The sequence below is a fragment of the Leptodactylus fuscus genome, chromosome 6 (assembly GCF_031893055.1).
Source record: "Leptodactylus fuscus isolate aLepFus1 chromosome 6, aLepFus1.hap2, whole genome shotgun sequence".
NCBI lineage: Eukaryota > Metazoa > Chordata > Amphibia > Anura > Leptodactylidae > Leptodactylus > Leptodactylus fuscus.
This window is the reverse complement of record NC_134270.1, coordinates 26,219,952-26,243,137: the sequence shown is the minus strand read 5'-3', so window position 1 is coordinate 26,243,137 and position 23,186 is coordinate 26,219,952. Positions and strand designations below refer to the sequence as shown.

Sequence of the window (23,186 nt, the reverse complement as noted above, 5' to 3'; positions counted from 1 at the left end):
ACACTGCTGTATCTTTAAATATGAGGCTCTGCCACTGCACCCAATGAGGCAATAAGTCAATAACAGCCTGCAGCCTCCTTCTCCCCCCTCCCCTCTCCATAGACTTCTATGTGTGAGACTGGATATAGATACAGGTGCTATTAGAGAGAATCTAAATGAAGAGAAAGAAAAGGAGAATGACCTGCTAAGTGGAGAAGGAAACCGATTTCTTTAATAAGGTATATTGCAAACCCGGGCATATCTTACATGAAATACAATTATCAGAACAGTTGTAAGCTCAATTCATCCATTAAAATACTCATGGCTATGGAAACCAACAAAACCCACCACCGACCTATGAACCTATACCGTACTGGATAGTGATGTATATATATATATATATATATATATATATATATATATATATATATATATATATATATATATATATAGTCTCTTACCATATCCCAGTCTATGCTGCGGAAAAAGGTGTGTGACTTAATATCAGTGAATCCTGTCTGAGGCTGGCATCCAAGTCTGTCTTTTGGATCCTACAAATAAAAAAATAATATATATATATATCACAGTACTAAGAATCCTGCACTAAAATATCTGGTAAATGTGCCGGGTGACGGCTCAGGCCGGTGGAGTCAGACTTGGAACCAGTTTTGGGTGGAGTTGGAAAAAGTTACTCCGGCTTCAGCATATTTTGTATATTAGAATTAAAAATATTAATTTTATCATGATCAGATGAATAGCGGGTCACAGGTTTACTTTTATAGGAATGAATCACTGGATTTTTTTTTTTTTTTTTTTTTTTTTATCTTTAGGGGGTGTTCACATGACGCTGGATTTGTCACGGAGAAAATTTCAGCTTCAGGAATCAGACGCAGATTTTGACTACGAATCTGAAGCAAAATTTCTGCGCCAATGGAAAAGGTACATTTTCCGCCTCTCACTCATGTCAGGAGTAATCTACCTGAAGCAGGAGGATTATATTTTCCGGAAGTTGAACAAAAAAAAAAATAATCAGCTACTGCTTCCCACCGACATGAATTGGCGACATATCAGGCGGATTCTGACTCAAATTCAGCGTCAAATTCCTGCATGTGATATATGGAAAAATAGCGGCTACCGACTCCAGAGCCCCGACTCAAACACTTCTCGGCTGTGCCAATGCCTTTAAGATTTTGCTCCACTTACCTTATTTAAAAATCCCTTTAAGACATGGGACGCTTTCACAGACAGGAACCTGGGAATCCGTATAGGCTTCTCTAGGATAACTGGTGACATAAAGGAATTATTGTTAGCAACTCGCCCTTGTTCGTTCCACAATAACAGAAATCCTGACAGATCCTGAAGCCTGCAGGGTGAAGTGTATCTATAGCTACACATAATAAAGTCAGGGCTACATTTACATCCATTTCAGGGTCAAAAATGGCAGAGTGTCGCCCTGATATCACACACAGTATACTCGTATAAGAACTATAATGTCTGCTGTGTGCTCAGCCTCCTCCTTGTGTAACGCTAGGAAAGAAGTCGGGTGATATATTGAGGCTTCTGTGTCTGTTTGGGGGGGGGGGGAGCAGAGACAGTAAGGCTGGGGTCACATCTGTGTTGGAGACTCAGTCACAGATTTCATCTAAAATCAGTGAAGAGAATATTCCTGCATGGGTGATGTTTCCCTCCATCAGTTTCAGTATATAAACATTGGACCCCATTATAGTCTATGGGGGTCGGTGGGTAACTGCCTTTTTAGCAGACAAGCTCTCCGTCTTTCAGGTCCCCATAAGGATCCGAATGATGGAGAGCAGGACTATAGTGTGAACCAGCACTTAACTACTTTTCATCCTCCTCCCTATTAATAGATTAAATGGAGATATCATTTTGAAGAATGGGCCGGCTCCTAAACTTGTACAGAGTCTGCAGGCAGAGAGAGGGGGCTATAGTCTGCTGGAAGGTAAGCGGTGATGACACTTTTCCTTAAAGGGGTTGCTCCATCTCAAGGATCTTATCTATACTGGTAGCTTATGTAAATTGAAGACTTTTCCTAAATATATTGCTTTAGAAATGCGGCTTTGTTTGCCTGCTATGTGACCTTATTCCTCCCATTGTTTCCACTGCGTTGCTATAACCACAGACATAAAACTGAGTCTGTTCTGTACAAGAATCTGCAGATTATCTGATCTGTATAAGTGTTGTGAGACTTCTCCGGCCCATTTAGCAAGAGGGGGAGGAAGGACAAATACAGGACGTGAGAAGCAGACACTGCAGGCAGCCTGGCGGAAGACTGAGATGGGAGAACTCCTCTAAAGGTGTATTCCCATCAAAGGCAAGTCAGCAAAGCCACAGAGTATGTAACAAATGTCTGACACCACCTGTTTGCACCTGTGCTCAAGAACAGCAGCTCTCCCGGACCACCTGGTGAATAGGCCGCCACATCCAAACACAAACTGGAAAATGGTCTCCATTTATGCCATAAAGTCAATTTATCCTCTATCTACTGTATCCAACTATAAATATGTGATTTGAGGGGGGGGGGGGGGGGGGAATCTGACAACTGAGACCCTCCTAAATGAGCAGTTTTCTACCCTTATTGTGCATTGACTGCAGCCAGGTTGAATGTCAGCACGCCCATTCCCCTTGGTGGTAGGGGGTACATCTGCGCCCTTCTTCACTTCTATGGGGGCACCTGAGTGCTGTAATTTTGCACGTTCCCATGGGTACGCCATTCAGCCAGCAGTGGCAGGCAGACAGAATGCAGTGTGGGGGGGAAAACTCTTTAGGAAATGGGACAACAGAATAGAACACTTTTTTTTTTTTTAATGTAACATCTCAATCTTAAATTCTGCATTTTACTCTGACCAGTAGATCCAACAAAAGGCCAACATGTCCTGTGGATTTCTTTATAGTACTCTCATCTATCTATCTGCTTATTTTGATTGCACCGTATTGGTCACAGTACATGTTTTTCACACTTTCCCACAGACCAAAGACAACATACAGTGCTGTGTAAAAGTTTTAAGCAGACGTGGAGAAATGCTGCAAGGTAAGAATGCTTTCAGAAATAGAAGGGTTAATTACCGTAGTTTATTTTTGTCAGTTAACGCTAGGTTCACACTAGCGCCTGGACTCCGTTTTCAGGTTTCCGTCTTCTGCATGCAGAAGACGGAAACCTGTCATGCTGAGTCCAGCCGTGAGCGCTTTATGCGCTCCGTGGCTAAACTGTTTTTTTTCTAAAACCGGACACAGAGTACTGCATGTCCGACTCTGTGTCCGGTTTAAAAAAACCGGTTTAGCTGCGGAGAGCACAAAACGCTCACCGGCGCACACGGCCAGACACTTCTCAAGCCCATTCAAATGAATGGGCTTGAAAGATGCCGGCAGGTTTCTGTCTCCTGCCCCTGTTTTGGGTGCAGATGTGAACGAGCCCTAACGGAATGAAGTGAATGAACAAAAGAGATGTAATCCCATCAATATTTGGTGCGACCTTTGCCTTTTATCTTCCATCAATTCTTCTCGGTACATTTGTAGACAGATTTTGGCAGAACTCTGCAGGGAGGGTGTCCCCACCATCTTGGAGAACTAAGCCCAAATCTTCTGTGGATACAGGCTTCTCCAATCCGTCTGTCTCTTCACATTATTTTTGTCATAGAATTAAATGAATGAAGAGAAATGTAAATCCCATCAGTATTTGGTGTGACCTTTGCCCGTTGCCTTCCATCAGTTCTACTCGGTACTTGCCGGCAGTTTTTAAAGGAACTCGGCAGGGAGGTTGTTCCCGCCATCTTGGAGCCCAGATTTTCTGTGGATGTAGGCTTGCCCCAATCCGTCTGTGCCCTCATGTCATCTCAGACAGACTGGATGACGATGAGATCAGGACTATCTCTGTGGGGGCCAGATCATCACCTCCAGGACTCCTCCTCCTCCTCCAAAGGGCAAAGGTCACACCAAATATTGATGGGATTTACATTTCTCTTTTCTTCACTCACTCCATTTTTTACAAGACAAAATAAACAATTAACTCTTCTATTTCTGATCGATTCTCACATTGCAGCAGTTTTCCCATATAGGTGATCCATATATGCACGTCTGAAGTGGATGTTGTTACTTATAGCCTGTACAGACCTTGGAAAAGATAATCTTCAGTGTTCATGTCTGGATTGTCAGTAATGATATCGAATGGAGATCTTCCAGCCATCATCTCAAACATTAAGACACCGAGAGCCCACCAGTCCACACTGAAACCTGTCACATAAAAATATCAAGGGCTAACACTTCAATCATCAATATGTTTAAGGGGTTTACCCATCTTGGCAAGTGTCCCCTACTCAGTGGGGGTCTGAGTGGTCGGCCCTCCATGAAACTGAAAATTAACCCCGTATCCTTGGTTTCATAGTTGCAAACACTTCATTGAAAGGGGTCTTCCTAAGACCATGTCATGTCTACTGTACAGGGGTCTCAAACACGCGGCTCCCTGGGCTGCAATCTGCAGCACACGGCCTTGTCCACACTTCTCCAGAAGAGTGTCGAAAAGAGAGCAGCAGGGAACTGGTGGAGGAGAGTAAGGTTTTTTTTCTCTCCCTATTTCACACCACGTTGAGCCTCTTCTCCTTTTAGCGGCACTATAGATATTTCAGAATAAATTATAAATAAAGTCATGTTCTCTCTCCAGATGGACTGGATCACTGCAAGAGGCGAAACCATGGACGTCACCTCAAGAATATTTAATGGATCAACTTCTCCACTAAGTAATGAATATTGATTTACTTCTATATGCAGCAAGGAAATAATAAGGTCAGATGGGATTACTACAGATTAATCCCAGATCACACTTGTAGAGATCACTCACCGTACTCCTCTCCTCGCAGGATCTCGGGAGCAATGTAATTTGGCGTTCCACAGAAAGTGCTTGTCGTGTCCCCTGGTCCTAGGCCCTCCTGTAACAGCATGTACACACATCATTCCTGCGGCCTTACATGAGAAAACTCATTATTCATTCATTATTTTATTATCTTACAGTGTTTACAGAACCAAAACTTTGGAAATTATTTAAAGGGGTTATCTATCCCCATGTGGGTTTTTCATACGGACGACCTATCCAACTGAGAGATCATCAATATGTGATCTATGGGCGTCCGACATGTGGACCCAGCACAGATCAGCTCCTCCAGCAGCCACCAGGCACTGCATATAATAGCCGATCTGTGTGGGATCTGAACTCTCACAAATCACATACTGACCATGTGGATAAGTCATTAGTATAACAAAAAATCCTTTTGGGCCCCAAAACCCTTTTAGGCCATGGCCCCATGTTGCAGCTTTCTTTTTGTTGCCAATTTTGCTGCGTTTTTTTGAGCCAATGCCAAGAGGAATGTGAAATATATAAGAAGCTCTTCTGTGTATACCTTCTACTTAATACACTCCTGGCTCTGGCTCAAAAAAACGCAGCAAAATCTGCGACAACAGAAAAAAACAAAACAAAAAACGTGCATTTCCACAATGTAGGGCCTCTGCCTTAAGCCGGGGCCCCATGAGACGAAAACGCTTCGATTTGGTCACGGTGTTTTTCAGTAACGGCAAAGTGGATGTGATTCTAGCGAATCCTGTGCCCACTTTGCGGGAAAAACCGCAATGTGGATATGCTGCGATTTCCAAAACCGCCATGATTATGGTAATAGCAGCATGTCAATTATACTTACAGAAACACCAGCGGCTTCCCCATAGATATAATTGTAACAAAGTCCGCAGAGGAAAACTCTGTGAACTTTCAGTCTACAGCGCTGCAGGAAGAATCACAATGCGTTGCCATGGCGGTTTTTCCCGTATTGCTTTTTTGCTGCGGGTCACCATGTAAGGCCTTAGCCTCAAGTAGTTTCCAAGGTCTTGGTTCAATAATCATTCATCCGATTCATTCGGCATAGCCAGGGTTTAATAAGGAGGAAAAAACATCCCATCTATGATAGTAGCGAATACACAGATCTAGTTATACAATATAACAATGGAATGGATACAAACTATACTACAAAAATGAAAACAGATAATATACTTAAAAGCCATTAAAGAAGTGCTCCCATCTAAACAATGGAAGCCCCCTGACTCTTGTGAAAGAACAGGTTGCTGCGCATGCGCAGTTCTCTTTATTCACCACTATGGAAATTCTGAAAATGGCTACGTAGATATTTTCAGAACTTCTATAAAGTGAATAACGAAATCTGCACAAGCATGACCATGACACAGGGGCCCACAGCAATATGGACCCCAACTATATAGAAGGCAACCCCATGTGAGGTTCATTTATAGCTCATCGCCTTCTATAAGGGACATTTCTTTTGCACCGATTTACAAATAGCTGAAATCTAATGACAAGTAGAGATGAGCGAACACTAAAATGTTCGAGGTTCGAAATTCGATTCCAACAGCTGCTCACTGTTCGAACGGGTTTCGAACCCCATTATAGTCTATGGGGAACATATACTCGTTAAAGGGGAAACCCAAATCCGTGTCTGGAGGGTCACCAAGTCCACTATGACACCCCAGGAAATGATACCAACACCCTGGAATGACACTGGGACTGCAGGGGAAGCATGTCTGGGGGCATAAAAGTCACTTTATTTCATGGAAATCCCTGTCAGCTTGCGATTTTCGCAAGCTAACTTTTCCCCATAGGAATGCATTGGCCAGCACTGATTGGCCAGAGTACGGAATTCGACCAATCAGCGCTGGCTCTGCTGGAGGAGGCGGAGTCTAAGATCGCTCCACACCAGTCTCCATTCAGGTCCGACCTTAGACTCCGCCTCCTCAGGCAGTGGCTCGTTAGTTTAGATCAGTGATCCCCATCTAGTAGCTCAGGAGCCAAAGCCATAAGCACTGGAAATATTCAATATATATCCAAATATAGAAGGTGTAATATAATACCACTCATCTATCTATAGTAAAAGGTCTGCCAAGGTTTGTTTCAGATCTTATTTCTCTGAATGTGGCTCTAACCTGTCAGAGATGAATGTAGCTCATAGTGAGCAAAGTGTTGGGGACCTACGGTTTAGGATCTAATAAAAAGGGCGCATATTCTGTAAAAACTGAGCTGCCCTCTTTATACTATATTAAGACGATTCCTGCCCACGTTCCTCTCACCTTACACATGCCATAGTCAGTCAGTTTGATGTGACCATCTGCATCCAGAAGAACATTGTCCAGCTTCAGGTCTCTGTAAATGATCCCTCGTTCATGCAGGAAGTTTAGGGCTATACAGATTTCAGCAGCATAAAACCTAGAAACAGAAACACGAGTAATTGAATCCATTGGTAGTATCTGAAAGCTGTTTAATGAGGATCTCTGGGACTACAAATCTGGCGGTCCGGCCTTACACTAGGTTCGGGTCCCCAGAGAAGCGGACCACTAAAACAGCACTAACAGACTATAATGGGGTCTGTTGGGTGTCCAGGGTTATAAAACTGAAACCGGCAGAGGAAGAAAGTAGGAAAAAGGATTTTCTCCTTTGCCAATGTTCAGGTGGACACTGCAACCGAGTCTACAATGCAGACTTAGGTTATCCTTATTATAGGTCAATTCAAGTGAATGGGACTGAGCTGTTCTATCAGACACAGCCATTACCACTAGAACTGTACTATGCCTGGTCAATGATGGAGGGGGCACAACGCTCGATGTAGTGCCTGTCAATCAGCTGGTCAGCAGGGGTCACAGCAGTCAGACCCCATGAGCTGATACTGATGGCTTATTCTATACAATGTGTTTAAGTCATACCTGTAAAACTTCTGCATTATGTTTGTTCATAAGTTTTTCATGGTATTTTTTTTTTTCTCAAATATATGAAGTTATTTGCCTAGGCCTTCTATGAAGCTGCCCATCCATCACTCATCATATTATTAGCGTCATACCTGGCATGTTCCTCTGGGAGTTTCCTTTGCCGTTGCATATGAAACATGAGGTCACCTCCATTTACGTACTCTATGACCAAAAACAACCTAAATACAGAAGGAGAAAACGGCATTAAAACCAGAAGGTAAAATAAAAACAAGGCTCAAACTGACAAAGCACGTCTCTATTTATTGTAAAGCTATTCGCTAAATGGCTACTGAACCGAATGACGGCAGAAGAAAAGCTACTGGTCCGGGAGCTTCCTATCTGTCACAGTCCATGAGATGAAAGGTCATTTCAGTATCTTATTATGACCTCGGTTCTTCAACATTGGATATTTATAGTCTATCCGCACAATAGGATAGGTCATCAATATGAAACACCCAGGACACCAAAGACAAAGCTGGATAAAGCTAGTGGCTGTCTGTAAACTGAGCTCCAAACAGAGGAATAGTGGGGGTGCTGTATCCCTCCAATCTGATATTAAAAGGGGTTAATTGAAATTAACTTTCCTGAACTGGGCAATTATTGCAGCTGTCATGTTATTGGAATCAGGCCCCGTACCCGGGTTGCTCAGTCTCCACCCTTCTCTCCTGCTGGTATAGGCAGTTAACTGTGCTATGGGGTCTGGTTTTACTATGGTCAGTGAGCGGAACTAGCCAGGGTCACGTGAACCAGACCTGGGACTAGCCTGGAAACTCCAGGTCTATCTGCAACAAACACCCGGACCAAGTAAGTTAATTTCAAGTCCCTAATTAATTTCCAAGTCCCTTTAATGACCTATCCCAAGTATAGGCCATCAATATCCATTCTTGGCGAAACCCTTTAAAAAGTCATTTCCCTTTCTAAAAACAGACCCCAAGTCCATGGACTTGGCTCCAGTCACACAGTAGCTGACGCTTGGACAATAGACTATTGCACGGTGTCAATAGACGCAGTAATATAATATACGACTGGGGCAAGTTCCCAATAGTGGGCCTCTAGGACAAATGGACAGAGTTCCCAATGATGGGTCTAATAAGATAAATACGGTAGATGGGCTGTCTTAATGGATCATACAAGTCCACATGGGCTGAGTTTCTCGCTGCCCCTCTCCTATACACTTCTACATTTCTGCTTTTATTTTCCTGACTTATTTCAGCTTAAAAGCCATTTCTGCAATAAACTTAAACATGTGGGAATTCTGCGTAAAACTACAATTTATTCTTTAATGCCTATTAATTAATTGAGAACTAATGAATAATTTACAACTAAGCAGCCTGAAAATACTAGACGAGCATCGCAACAGCGCCCATTACAGACATCAGTAACCCTCTCATACATACCATTTCCTTCATGTAATATTGTTATAATATCTATTAGCGGAGGGGTCTGATATCGCTCAGGCACATTCTATACACAAAGTGGTAAAACCTGTCTGGTGCGGAGCAGAGAGCGCGCTCAGAAACGCCCACATGTCACCCCCGCCCCACTGATAAATAGATTAGGGTCCCCTTGTGAATTGCTGAGTTAATGTTTTTGTCAATATGCAAATGAGCTCTTCGGTGCAATGTGGGTGTTCCCATTGGCCCAAAGAGTACCTGGAAACACCTTTGTTGCTCTAAAAAGATCATTCACGTATTGATTATTTTAATCAATATCTCGGCACTGAAGGAAGCAATTCACAGGGGTAAAGCAGGAAAAATTCAATTTTTTCTTTTTTCTTTACAATTTTGGGGACTGTTTGATGATTGAATTGCTTTTTATTCCATTTTATGGGAAGTAGAAATGGTGAGAAAAAAATGCAGTTTGGCCATTTTATATTGTTTTCCTACTACAATGTTTACTATATGGGATATTTCTATAGGTTTATAGTTTGGCCAATTTCAGACACCGAGATCCCTATTATGTCCATGTTCATTTCTATTTGTTTATTTGTATATGTGATCTAAGGAAAGGAGGATTTGAAGTGTTAGATTTTTAAACATTATTTTATTTTTTAAAAAATGTATTTTTACTTAGATTTTTGACCCTTCTCATCCACACAATACACTGCAATCTAAAATTAGTTGACTTGTATTACAGTCTAATAGCAATGGCGGGCCTGTCGCCTTCACTAGGCCCACAGCTGTTATAGTAATGGTTTGCTGTCCCTGGAGTTTTTACTCCAGGGAATGGTAATCCTCCAGAACATGACATTGCCTCTCACAGACACTTTTTAGTAGCCTTATTTATTTTGCTTACTTATATAGCGCCATCATATTACACAGCACTCTACAGATATTGTCAATCACTGTCCCATATAGGGCTCACAACCTAAATTCTCTATCTTTGAAGTGTAAGGGGAAACCCACATAAATACTGGAGAACATACAAGCTCCTTCTAGATGTTGTCCTTTGTGGGATTCAAAACCAGGGCTCCAACACTGGAGGACAGCACTGCAAAGCATTGAAATTCAGATTCCCTGGTTGCAGGCATTACGGCATAGACCCATCAGCTACCACGCCTCCTGAGAGGGCACCGGGTTTACACAGGTTAGTTGGAGCAGAATCAGATCTTTGTCTGCAATGTGTCTTCAGTTCTTTTTTCAGGAATATGCCTGCAAATGCTTTGAGGGAGGGTTCGGATTTGCCTACATATAGCCGGAAGAGCTCCTGCTCTCATCTGAAATCACCACCGAATTTTGCCTGCGACAGATTGATATTTTCAGCCTTTACCTGTGTCATGATTTTAGGTAAATCCAGTAACTCAGGCCCCGCTCCCGATACCATTGCAGACTGATTCACATATCCTTAAAATAATAATTTTCTTTGCACTTCCTCCATAGTTTGTGGCAATATTAGAAGACCTGACGGCACGATTATAGGAAAGAGGCAAAGAAAAGGTCATCTTCTCTTACCGGCTTGGTGTCTGGAAGCAAGAGTGTAGGCCGACTAGGAAGGGGTTATTGGAAGCTTGCTCAAAGACATGCTTCTCTGTTTGTACCCAGTCAATATCCTGAGAACACAAATGACGGTAATTATTATATTGATTATAGTGATAATATAGACCGTAACAATTTACACAATACAGCCATCGATCCATCACACTGCAGTAATTTTAGATGGCTTCATTCCATTCTCTCAGGTTTGTAAGACAAACATGTAAAGACAGACACAGCTCTTCTACTGTCTGCCATATTGTCTAAGCTGCCCATCACATGGATGTACCAGCATCCTTACTGAACTGTTAATGTGTGCCATATCAGCTGCTACATACTGACAAAACTGTGCCCAGGCTGCTAGCGTGTGGATTGCACAGCATGCCAACTGACTGTCTCCAGACCCCAGCATATCAACCCTGCCCTGCAATAGATAGGTTAGGATCACCTGAATCTAAAGGAGCCTTCACACGGAGTTACGCGAACGTAAAAACACGTTCAGAATGAGCACGTAAAAAGCAGCTCCCATTGACTTGAATGGGTGCCGGCATACGTGCGCTCCCCATTGAAATCAATGGGAGGCTTTTTTCCCTATTGCTTTTAATGTGATACGCACATAATACATTGAAAGCAATAGGGGAAAATAGCCTCCCATTGATTTCAATGGGGAGCGTACGTATGCCGGCACTCATTCAAGTCAATGGGAGCTGCTTTTTACGCGCTCATTCTGAATGTGTTTTTACGTTCAGAATGAGTGCAGCGTTACATCGTGTGAAGGCTCCCTGACAGTGTTTTCCCCTAGTCAATCGCTGCTTCTGTTTCTGAAATTTGTCAATATGCAAACAAGCTCTTTGGAGTGACGAGGCCCATCGTCATTGCTTCAAAGAGCTTGTTTGCATACTGACAAAAATGGCAACCTAAAGGATACGGACTGATTCAGGTGACCCCAACCTATCCATCCGCAGGGTTAATATACTGGGCTCTGCTGACGGACTCCCTGTAACAGTAGAAACTCTGTAAATCCTATAGACACCGTTTAGAAGGTCTAAAGCATCGATAAAATCAAAACCAGCTCCTCTGCCCTCCATGTCCAGATACTGTGGAGGATAGAGCCCGGCGGACACTCACATCAGTGGATATGGACATTATGGACCTTCTAGGCACAATAACTCATGGTGTAAATAAAATGCATCTACCACTGATTTGTGTGTATGTATGGAAGGCTTTATGTGACCAGGTTGTTATTTTTGCCTTTGTAACGGCAATGTTAATCCAGAAGAAACCAAAAAGAAAAAAACAAAAAAAACAAAAAAACACAATTTAGCAGAAACCAATTTTCCTGATCTTAAAGGAAACTCTTTTCCCGACAGTCTGGAAAGTGAAAAAAAATTCCTGCGTCAACGGCCCATCTGTAGCAACCTCATACCCATAATCTGTATTATTATTACACATAAGGCATCCAGGCCCTCTTAACTATAATGTAGCCTCACTGCTCTTACAGTAAAGAATCCCCTTCTATCCTCCAGATTGATGTACGTAAAGCCAGATAACACCCCACCACATAGAATTTAGGAAAAAGCTTGGAGAAAAATAACTTGAGATACTCTTAATAAGTCTTAAGAAACACTGCTGACAACAACTCCTGAGAAGAGGTAATGTGACAGTCACCGGGGAGGGGGCACTTACTCCCCTTTACTGAAGATCATGGTCACAAGCTGTTGGATCAACACCACAACATCTGCTTTGTGTGTGGCGGCCGTATGGTCAGGCCTTGGAGACCGCCGCCTTATTTATTCTTTCAGTGGCCATGTACGGACTGCGGTCTGTCTGTTCTAACCTGACACTGAGCAGGAGAGCTGCGAGTAACTCTACTAAGACCGCTTCTGTCTCACTATGGCTGATGACTATTATGAAGCCGTCGGGCTGAAAAACAATAAAGAATTCAGAATCGGTGGTTTGGTCTATGGACTCTGCAGCCCTGCTGGGTGTAATGGAGTCATATAGCTGAACCTAAAATATGGCCCAAATTCATAAAAGGGTCACAAATTCTGCCGTGTGTGCTTTTCATTCTCCTTCTCACATCTATACAGGGCCGCAGGCTGCTGGGCACCATGATACACGTGAAGAGACAGATACAACACACAAGACAGACAATAGATTTCTTGCGGCAATGAATGAAGTATTTGGAGGCTATCTTGCAGGACTTAGAGGGCAGATCTGCTGAGACTAATGTATATAGGACAGACACCATCGGACTAGTACTAACCTCTTCGTCGTGCACTAGTTCCTTCTTCACCACCTTCATGGCGTACGTCTGGTCGTTCTTTTTTAACCGTACTAAAAGGACTTTGGCATAGCTTCCTCTACCAATGACTCGGATCAGATCAAAGTCCTGAAGGCTAAGTCCCTGTGAGATTTTAATTCCATCCATTCCATCAATGACAGGTTTGATGTCCTGAAAAAATATATAAAAAACAAATGTCAAGGCAGAAAGTACTGAATCTAATAATCCAATAAAATAATGGCTAAGCCACTGGAAACTACTGTATATAAAGAAAAATGACATGTATAAGAGCACTGGCTAGTGCACTAAACCTAGTAGCAGCCTCACACTTGCTAATTCTGTAGGGTTTTCATTGCGGCTGTCATCTCCTCTCATCTCAAAAAGAGAAACAAGATTACAATAGAAGTTCACACCCGCACAGAGAACACCCATAGTGACCCAGCATTACATCCAGTACTGACAATAGAGGATGTCACAACGTATCTACTCCCTATCCCTGCACACAACATGTCTACACAACTCTCTGTCAATGAGTCTGCTCCAGACTATTGCTGCCTACGGCCATGATTCTGCCGTAAAGCATATTACTAAATGCTGTTAACAGAGCAAGAGAAGAACAGGCAAGATGGCGGTCGCCATAATCACGTGCAGAAAATTGTATTAACAATTCTACAAACAGGAAAAGTGAAATATTTCACATCTTTTTTTTTTATAAATGGAGATATATTCTATTGGAAAAAAAAGTCAAAACAGATAGTGAAATCACTTTTTTCTAACTTTTTTTATGTACTCTATATTCTGCGCATGATCATGGGGGCGGCCATCTTGCCTGAGATTCTCATTCTTCTCTGTTAATAGCACCAGTGATCTGCTTTACATCATAGTCATGGCCATAGGCAGCAATAGTCTGGAGCCGACTCATTGAGGTCTATGGGAAGGTCTTGTAGACGTGTTCTGTGCAGGGAAGGGGAGTAGAGAATATGTGACATCTATGGTAGTAGTGGATGGGTCACTGGGGTTTTATTGTAATAGTATCTATCTTATCTGTGATGTAAATGAGGTGAATGCTGCAAAAAAAAAAAGCTCTACGGGATTAAAGGGGACCAGTCATGTCCTTTGACATTAGCGGTGCCATATACCACTAGACGTCTGACAATGGGCAGTCAGCTCCACCAGTACGTGCCCTGTTGCAGATACAGTCCTATGAAAAAGTTTGGGCACCCCTATTAATCTTAATCATTTTTAGTTCTAAATATTTTGGTGTTTATAACAGCCATTTCAGTTTGATATATCTAATAACTGATGGACACAGTAATATTTCAGGATTGAAATGAGGTTTATTGTACTAACAGAAAATGTGCAATATGCATTAAACCAAAATTTGACCGGTGCAAAAGTATGGGCACCTCAACAGAAAAGTGACATTAATATTTAGTAGATCCTCCTTTTGCAAAGATAAACAGCCTCTAGTCACTTCCTGTAGCTTTTAATCAGTTCCTGGATCCTGGATAAAGGTATTTTGGACAAACAATTCAAGTTCAGTTAAGTTAGATGGTCGCCGAGCATGGACAGCCCGCTTCAAATCATCCCACAGATGTTCAATGATATTCAGGTCTGGGGACTGGGATGGCCATTCCAGAACATTGTAATTGTTCCTCTGCATGAATGCCTGAGGATTTGGAGCGGTGTTTTGGATCATTGTCTTGCTGAAATATCCATCCCCGGCGTAACTTCAACTTCGTCACTGATTCTTGAACATTATTCTCAAGAATCTGCTGATACTGAGTGGAATCCATGCGACTCTCAACTTTAACAAAATTCCCGATGCCGGCATTGGCCACACAGCCCCAAAGCATGATGGAACCTCCACCAAATTTTACAGTGGGTAGCATGTGTTTTTCTTGGAATGCTGTTTCTTTTTGGACGCCATGCATAACACCTTTTTTTTTATAACCAAACAACTCAATTTTTGTTTCCAAAATGAAGCTGCCTTGTCCAAATGTGCTTTTTCATACCTCAGGCAACTCTATTTGTGGCGTACGTGCAGAAACGGCTTCTTTCTCATCACTCTCCCATACAGCTTCTATTTGTGCAAAGTGCGCTGTATAGTTGACCGATGCACAGTGATACCATCTGCAGCAAGATGATGCTGCAGCTCTTTGGAGGTGGTCTGTGGATTGTCCTTGACTGTTCTCACCATTCTTCTTCTCTGCCTTTCTGATATTTTTCTTGGCCTGCCACTTCTGGGCTTAACAAGAACTGTCCCTGTGGTCTTCCATTTCCTTACTATGTTCCTCACAGTGGAAACTGACAGGTTAAATCTCTGAGACAACTTTTTGTATCCTTCCCCTGAACAACTATGTTGAACAATCTTTGTTTTCAGATCATTTGAGAGTTGTTTTGAGTAGCCCATGATGCCACTCTTCAGAGGAGATTCAAATAGGAGATCAACTTGCAATTGGCCACCTTAAATACCTTTTCTTATGATTGGATACATCTGGCTATGAAGTTCAAAGCTCACTGAGGTTACAAAACCAATTTTGTGCTTCAGTAAGTCAGTAAAAAGTAGTTAGGGGAATTCAAATCAATAAAATGATAAGGGTGCCCATACTTTTGCACCGGTCAAATTTTGGTTTAATGCATATTGCACATTTTCTGTTAGTACAATAAACCTCATTTCAATCCTGAAATATTACTGTGTCCATCAGTTATTAGATATATCAAACTGAAATGGCTGCTGCAAACACCAAAATATTTAGAACAAAAAATGATTAAGATTAATAGGGGTGCCCAAACTTTTTCATAGGACTGTATATCCATACCTTTCATTTCTATAACAATATCATGGCACTGTCAGAGGACTGGCCTTACAGCTTAGCCTCATCGCTGCTCTGTCCTCCTGACAGTACTCTTCCATAACCTTGTATGGTCAGCAATAATGCTGAGCTGTAAGGCCCCGCCCTTCTGACGAAACTCACCCATCTCTCTGCAACCGGGGCACATACCGGCAAAGCTGAGACTGCACTGAAAGGTACTTGTCAGTCTAGATTAGCCTTTGTAATCACTGGGAGAGTTGCAGGATATAATACTTTTTTTTTTTTTTTTATCAGAAAAATCGACCTAAAGACAATTGTGTGGAACCACCCATTGGAGAAAGGTGTGGGACAACGGTGCTAGTATTGTGCAGTGTAGTGACTATGCATGCGGCATAAGAGTAGCGGTACTTTTCTGTGCAGCGACCATATACAGGGTTGGATCGTCTTCGCTTTGTCCTGTAAGCCTGAAACACAGAACTGGACACTTCTCTCTACTCCACAGGATGGGGATAAGGGTCACATCACTGGGGGGGGTCCAACTGCTAGGCCTTCCAGTGACCAGGAGAATGGGGCGCTACCTGCACCCGTGTGCTTATGTGACCATATTTACAGGGGTGCCGTGGCTAGCAGAGGATGGAGCACTGGTCACACAAATACACAGGGCTTTAGAGGGAGTTTCAGGCCCCATTCTCATAATCACTAGGTAATGCAGAAGTCGGGCAATCTGACACTTCTCCCCAAACCTGTGGATAGGGGAAACATGTCCCGATCCATACTACACACATATGTGAGCTCCTTTATACAGAGTATATACAAATGTAATACAGGCTCTCCCATAAATCTATCCCCTCCTCCTACTTTATAACATAATGACGTCTCATATTCGGCCCTTCTTACCTCAGACCCATCCTTCCGGGTTTCAATTTTCCGAGGTGGAGGGATAATGTTAACTAGAAAATAGGATAAAAGTAGTTAATACACAAGAAAAAAAAAAAATCTAAAATTTACATCTCATCATCCTACATGTAAAAGGTATAAAAGTTATTCTAACAAAGTGCAGTCTCAGCCATACCGACCAATCACAAGACGGGGATAGAAAAGAAAGATTTGGTTGATCAATAAAAGAACCATCACACAGCTGAGGAATCCCTGTACTGTGCTGCCTATACATGTTACTGCCGCCACTAACCAATGGCTTCTTTATTATTTATGCCGTCCCATTTTTGGGGATTGCAGAGGACCATTTTAATGAGGACCTATCACATTCTCATATAACCTCAACTGGATGCATACTTTTGCATCTTTACTGAATCTGGCACTCCCCCCCCTCCCTCCTTTTCCTTCTAGTTTGCTCATAATTTGGTGCTAGTGTCTGACCATGATACCTGTGAACTGTCAAGTGGGCGGTCTCCACTGCTAGGTCAGCTGAACAATGACTCAGACCACTGGAGTGTGCCCACTTGACCATTCTAATTCTGCAAGGTCGTGATGATTCCTCTTTAGAGAGGACCTTCCACTTCCAAAAACTCCAGATTATTTCATTCCTTAACTCCCCTAATCTGGTACAGTTGGAATTTTTTTCTCTAGCCCCCAGCATTCCTGAGCAATAAGTGCTGTTACTTTTGGCTATCAATATAATAGCTATACATTGTACTGTCAGGTGGGGGTGTGATTCAGAGCTCTACAACACCAACCAGAGGTATCAGAGCTCAGAATCAAACCCCCACCTGACAGTACAATGTATAGCTGTTATATTGATAGCCAAAAGTAACAGCACTTATTGCTCAGGAATGCTGGGGGCTAGAGTAAAAAAATTTCCAACTGTACCGGATTAGACGTCTACAACACCAACCAGCGGTATCAGAGCTCAGAATCATACCCCTTGCCTGCTCCTGCCTGACACCGCCCACCTGACTCTACAGGGCCTAAACATCACACCAGGCACCAAAACTAACAACATCAATAGCTCAGGAATGGTGGGGGCTACAGAAAAAATTCCAAATATGCCAGAATCGGTGTTGCTAAGCTTACAAGAGAACGAAAAGAAGTATAGTCAGTGGAGATGGTGAAAGGTACTTTTTAAAGATGGAACCAATGGAACACAATGTGTTTTATACAAGGGTCTGTCAATAATCTGTCTTATATAAGAAAGCAATACTTTCCAAATTGCTTTATCAAAATGCTAAATTCACCAATGGAAAAATGTCTCAACAGATTTTATTTTTCACAGACCATTTTACATTTTATTCTCATAGAAAAAAAGCAATCTCTGCACTGGGGGGTAAATAAGCATTTCTATTCCATAAACCTAGAATCCAGGAATGATGAAAGAAGCGGGGCAGCCGGCGCTCCAAAGCATTTTCCATGATTGTGTACACTCCTATTCACAAAGCCATTTCACCAGATATTATATAATAACAGCCATCCACATACATCATGAAATCATAGAAATCCTACACAAAACAGCCTCAAAGCAGGAGGGAGCCATCTTACGGCACGTGTAAGGACTCAGCCCCCCTCCCCCACCATACACAAATGCATGGCGGTGAGAGCCAGGGACCGTATTACTATACAGGGTACAGACTACAGGTCCCTGGGGTTATTGTCAGACAGCTCATTTATAAAAATGTTCCTTCCAGGCTGTCGGGGTCCCTGAAGACTCAACAGACATGACGTTAAAGAGTGATCGGAATAGAAATTACAGCTCTCCAGCGTCAAGGGTAGCCGTGCTGAGATATCTGCAATCTTTATGTCATTTTAGGCTATATATCTTCACACAAACACTATTCCATGACCCTGTTTCCTTTCACCCTCTCAGTTTATGGCACTGCCCCGGTTATATTCAAGTCCTGGCATGACAGTAAGTGGACAAGTCACTGCTTTCCACAAGATCAGAGCGCTCCGATGAGCGCTCACTGTGTAGGTGGAGGTCTGACCTGCACGACGGCCACAAATAAATAGGCTGTGGTGCTCACACTAAAGACAGGGATCAGCGCAGCATGGTGGCTCAGTGGTTAGCACTGTAGACTTGCAGTGCTGGAGTCCTGGGCTCGAACCCTGCCAGGAACATCTGCAAGGAGTTTGTATGTTCTCCCCGTGTTTGCGTGGATTTCCTCTCATTCTACAAAGACATACTGATAAGAAAATAAAGAATGTACATTGTGATCCCTGTATGGGGCCCTATATGGGGCCCACAATCTACATTAAAATAATAAATACATAAAGACAGGGATGGAATCTCTCAATGTCTTGACCCTAGACCTACAGGATGGGACTGTCTTGTCACAGTCATGAATATGTGCCTAAATGGGAAGCAAACTGGAGAAAGTCTTCTAACACTATCTGAGCAGCCATTGTCTATATGAGCCCCATCCGCACAGTGCCATCTGATGTGGGGACGACTTTAGGGCAAATTTAAAGGGGCTATCAAGACTGTAACAAAGCTCATCAGTACATTCCCCTACACTGGTTAAGCTTTATTACTAATATACACCCCGGTCCCCCAGAGTCACACAGTTATCTTGGGAGGCGGGAAGTCTCATTTCTTTTTTGATGATCACATGATGGACTCCAGTCTACTCAACAGGTCCGTGACGTCACTAAGAGTCAGAACCACTGCAGTGGAGAAGAGGAAAGAGTTGAGCCAGGATTCCCAGCTGTCCTCCACATAGATAGCTCTATTTATAATTATATATAAATATATATATATATATATATATATATATATATATATATATATATATATATATATATATATATATATATATATAGTACGCAATTGTGGGGGCGGCCATCTTGCCTGAGCTTCTCTGCTCTGATAACAGTATTTACTGATATGCAATACAATCATGGCCATGGGCAGCAACAGACTGGAGCCGAGTCATTGAAGTTTATGTGAAGGGAGGGGAGTAGATAAGGTGTGGCATCAGTAGTGGTCGCCATAGTGTGTCACTATGTATGTTATCTGGAGAGTTGTGAACGTCTATTGTAATTCTGTCTGTCTTTGGTATGTAAGGCTGCTATAAGCTTAAATGGACAGAATGACAATTGCAGCCTATGGTACTTTCCTCGAGTCAACGATCCACAGAAAGAAATGGATTTGGCATTCCACATTGCAGTCCTGAAGTCCAGTCGGTGAAGCTGCAGTACCAGACACGGCCACATGGATAAGGCAACCTTCAGATCCGCACCAAAGTCTCTCCATCGCTAAACTCGTTGCAGTGTCTGCCTGAAAATCGGCAGTGGAAAAAGTCCTGCATGTAGGATTTTTTTTCCTCTGCTAGTTTCAGTTTTAAAATGACAGATAGACCCCATTATAGTCAAAGGGGTCCATCGGACTCTGTTACGGCTACGTTAGCGGTCCTCCTCTCCAACGCACCAGAACAACAGAGCTGCAATGCCAATGTGAACCTAGTGCTGTACGGGTACTGCATTGAAGGGGCCTTGTTGTCTCTTATTCCTGATCCAGAACCCCAGGGATCACATATGTAAGATTAGGCCATCTATATTTTGGAATAATGAACTGTTTGTTTTGTTCAGGAGTGAGAAGTAGAGACCAGACAACGCCAGGCTGTAATGCACAAGTAGAAGGAGAAAATCACTCAGCCATGTAACAAATCCTTCATGTGTTCTGTCTCTGTCGGACACTCGAAGACCTCCTAATAGCTTTCTAATTGCTTTCGGCAAGGTGGAGGGAATCACCAGCATCACAGACACTATAATTAAATTACAGTTCCTGTACCGGCGGTGGCGGTGATGCGTTGGGGCTTACAGGTTATCCTCACAGACCTGTGCACAACTTACTTCCATCTGTTTCTTCAGGGGGGTTATCTCCCTCGTCACTTTTATCATCTACTCGCGGCTCCTGGAAAGGCATGACCGAATCCTGTTAAAGACACAAGTTACAGGTTACAGCTTCTACCGCCTGAAAGACATTTGTGAGAAATAAAAAAAGGAACCGAAAAACCTGCCGCGACTTTCCCCCAGTGGTTTAAGACGCCGTAATAATGTGCCGGCCTCATCATGACAATGAACAGCTCAAAACGCATCTTGAAATCTTTCGGAAGAGGTTCATGCTCTGGCAAATATAAGAACAGGAGTAGAACGTGGGCTGCATCTTAACCACCTTGTCTGCTCCTTAACAGGGCTGATGGGGGCAGCTGGCGCGCACATGGCTGATCCCTGCACATTTTGATTATTAATGCACTCTTAACCCACATCTAGCTCTGTGAAAGGCAGCGCCATGTATCTATCCTCCGAGACCAGCAGGGAAAGACAGAAAAAAACAACAAATCAGCCCAGAAATGAGGTAAATGAAAGAATCGGCAATTCTAATTTTTTGTATAGCGATGTAAAATTTAAGGTGATGGTTTCCAGAAAAGCTGGAAGAGGGCTCAAGGGACAGGATCAGATAAAGAGTGGCGATATAGAGGACATCCTGCAATGGTTGGCGGCACAAAAAAAGAAAAAAAAAAGAGCTACATAATTCTTATACAAAGGAGAAGACACACTACAGTAATGAAAGACGAGCCCTCAGAACTAGGAGTAGCACTGAAGATGAATGATGGATATGTAGCAACTTTGGGAGAATAAATATTAGAACAGTAACATATACCCCCACCACACCCCTTGCAAGTGAACTGTTTGGAGCAACAGGGGTGCCAACCCTCCCCTCCATAAAAAACAGCGATATATCTCAGCAATGAAGTCACCAGTGGAAAAACACGGATTCAGAAGACTCTAACCCATGTGTTCGCTTGATATGCTTGGTTCTGGTGACAAGACTCCGAGATTGTTGGCCGTACATCTAAGATGTTGGTCACGCAACTCATTCAGCCAACAGGCATCCACACCTTGACCTTACCCATAAAGGTTTATTTCAATGGGGTAAAGAAGGCACTCCGCTCACAGACGGTTCTAGCAAGGTTCAAAGTTGGAAACCCAACCTGCCCGATCCTAGTTCCTCTCCCATCCCTTCGTCACATGTGTTCATTGAACCTCCTTCATTCTCAGCACGGCCGTGTACAAAACTTAACCAACCCATCTGATTTTGGTGCAACAGGTGGACTAGGTGCATGGGATTGTCCGAATTCTTGGGCAACAAGATGTTGGGTAAAGGATAGGTCATGTCTAGGATAGCCCATTTCCTCATTGAAGACGCATGCTCAGCGATTTACATAGATGGGGAGGAATAGTTCACAGCGACTGAAGATCTAGGTCTTGGTTTACTCTTCTATCTAATTTTATATGGTGGCATTAGAAGTATTTTATGCTATTAGTTGCTCTTTTATAAGGCACATAGTCGTTCTTTAAGTGCGGTGTATAAAACATGTTATTACAGTCTGACAATCGGTTTAGCGCGGCTTTTAAGGTCATTTTGTTAGCCTCATTAAACACAAAGTCCACTGAATTGCTCTCAGAATAATTTGATCAGTCTTGCTGGCGTTCGCTGGATGTCTCTCGCCAGGGCCGAGTATGTAGGAGTCTTGCCTTGCAGATAAGGCCGCTACTAAGACGTAGAACAAATAGGGACTTGAATCTCTGAATATTCTTACCAGGGGTCATGCGAGATCAGAAGCAAATGAGTGCCACAAGTTTGTGAACATGTGTGTGGTGTGTATACACACACACAAAGGTTGCCACAAGAGTACATTAAAAGTCATTCATGGGAATGATGGCTATTCATATGACCAATATTTTGATAGTCCGTTGTAACAGGGCCAAAATATAGTCCATTTTATCTGTTTTTTTTTTTTTTTTTTTTTTTTTTTGGGGGGGGGGGGGGGGTGTCTGGTTCCACAGATCCCTCCATACACTATAATGTATGTAATCTTGCTGATCATTAGAAGATGAAACTAGAATCCGGTGATTTCAATCCCTAGGATGACAATCCGGTATGCGGATGCCCAACAAACTCAACCCAAAAATACATCAAAATTAAAGAATACAAAACACAACAGAAATCCAATAAAAAATGGAGGTGGCCACCCAACTCTCCGATATGCCAATATTGGAAATAAGTACAAATATCATAATTCTGATGTGATAATTAGAGATGAGCGAGTAGTATTCCATCGAATACCTCGCTCCCATAGGAATGCGTGTAAGCGGCCTAACACCAACGGGTTGCGCTTAACCCCTTAGTGTTCGGCCGCTTACACGCACACCTATGGGAGCGAGGTATTCGATCGAATACTACTCGTTCATCTCTAGTAATAATCAATATATGAAAAGTTTTATATGGGAAAAACTAAGGAGATTTCCGAGGACCTCAGAAGAAGAGTCGTTCATCTTCATCAGGCTATAAAAAGTTACTAAACCATCTGTAAA

At 42.7% G+C, this 23,186-nt stretch overlaps 2 protein-coding genes across 4 annotated transcripts in view; both read right to left on the bottom strand.

Moving 5' to 3' along the window:
• The window catches only part of PRKCZ (protein kinase C zeta), a 168,059-nt gene that overhangs the window by 14,316 nt on the left and 130,557 nt on the right, over positions 1 to 23,186 (bottom strand). For all 3 annotated transcript variants that reach the window (XM_075279628.1, XM_075279630.1, XM_075279629.1), the window contains 10 exons: positions 20,661 to 20,742; positions 16,755 to 16,807; positions 13,024 to 13,212; positions 10,737 to 10,834; positions 7,878 to 7,964; positions 7,114 to 7,249; positions 4,832 to 4,919; positions 4,108 to 4,227; positions 1,183 to 1,262; positions 441 to 530 (listed from right to left, as the gene is read on the bottom strand). In XM_075279628.1, coding sequence (XP_075135729.1) covers positions 441 to 530; positions 1,183 to 1,262; positions 4,108 to 4,227; positions 4,832 to 4,919; positions 7,114 to 7,249; positions 7,878 to 7,964; positions 10,737 to 10,834; positions 13,024 to 13,212; positions 16,755 to 16,807; positions 20,661 to 20,742 — 1,023 coding nt within the window. The remainder of the gene's footprint in view (positions 1 to 440; positions 531 to 1,182; positions 1,263 to 4,107; positions 4,228 to 4,831; positions 4,920 to 7,113; positions 7,250 to 7,877; positions 7,965 to 10,736; positions 10,835 to 13,023; positions 13,213 to 16,754; positions 16,808 to 20,660; positions 20,743 to 23,186) is intronic.
• The window catches only part of SKI (SKI proto-oncogene), a 307,129-nt gene that overhangs the window by 205,067 nt on the left and 78,876 nt on the right, over positions 1 to 23,186 (bottom strand). The window lies entirely within an intron of this gene.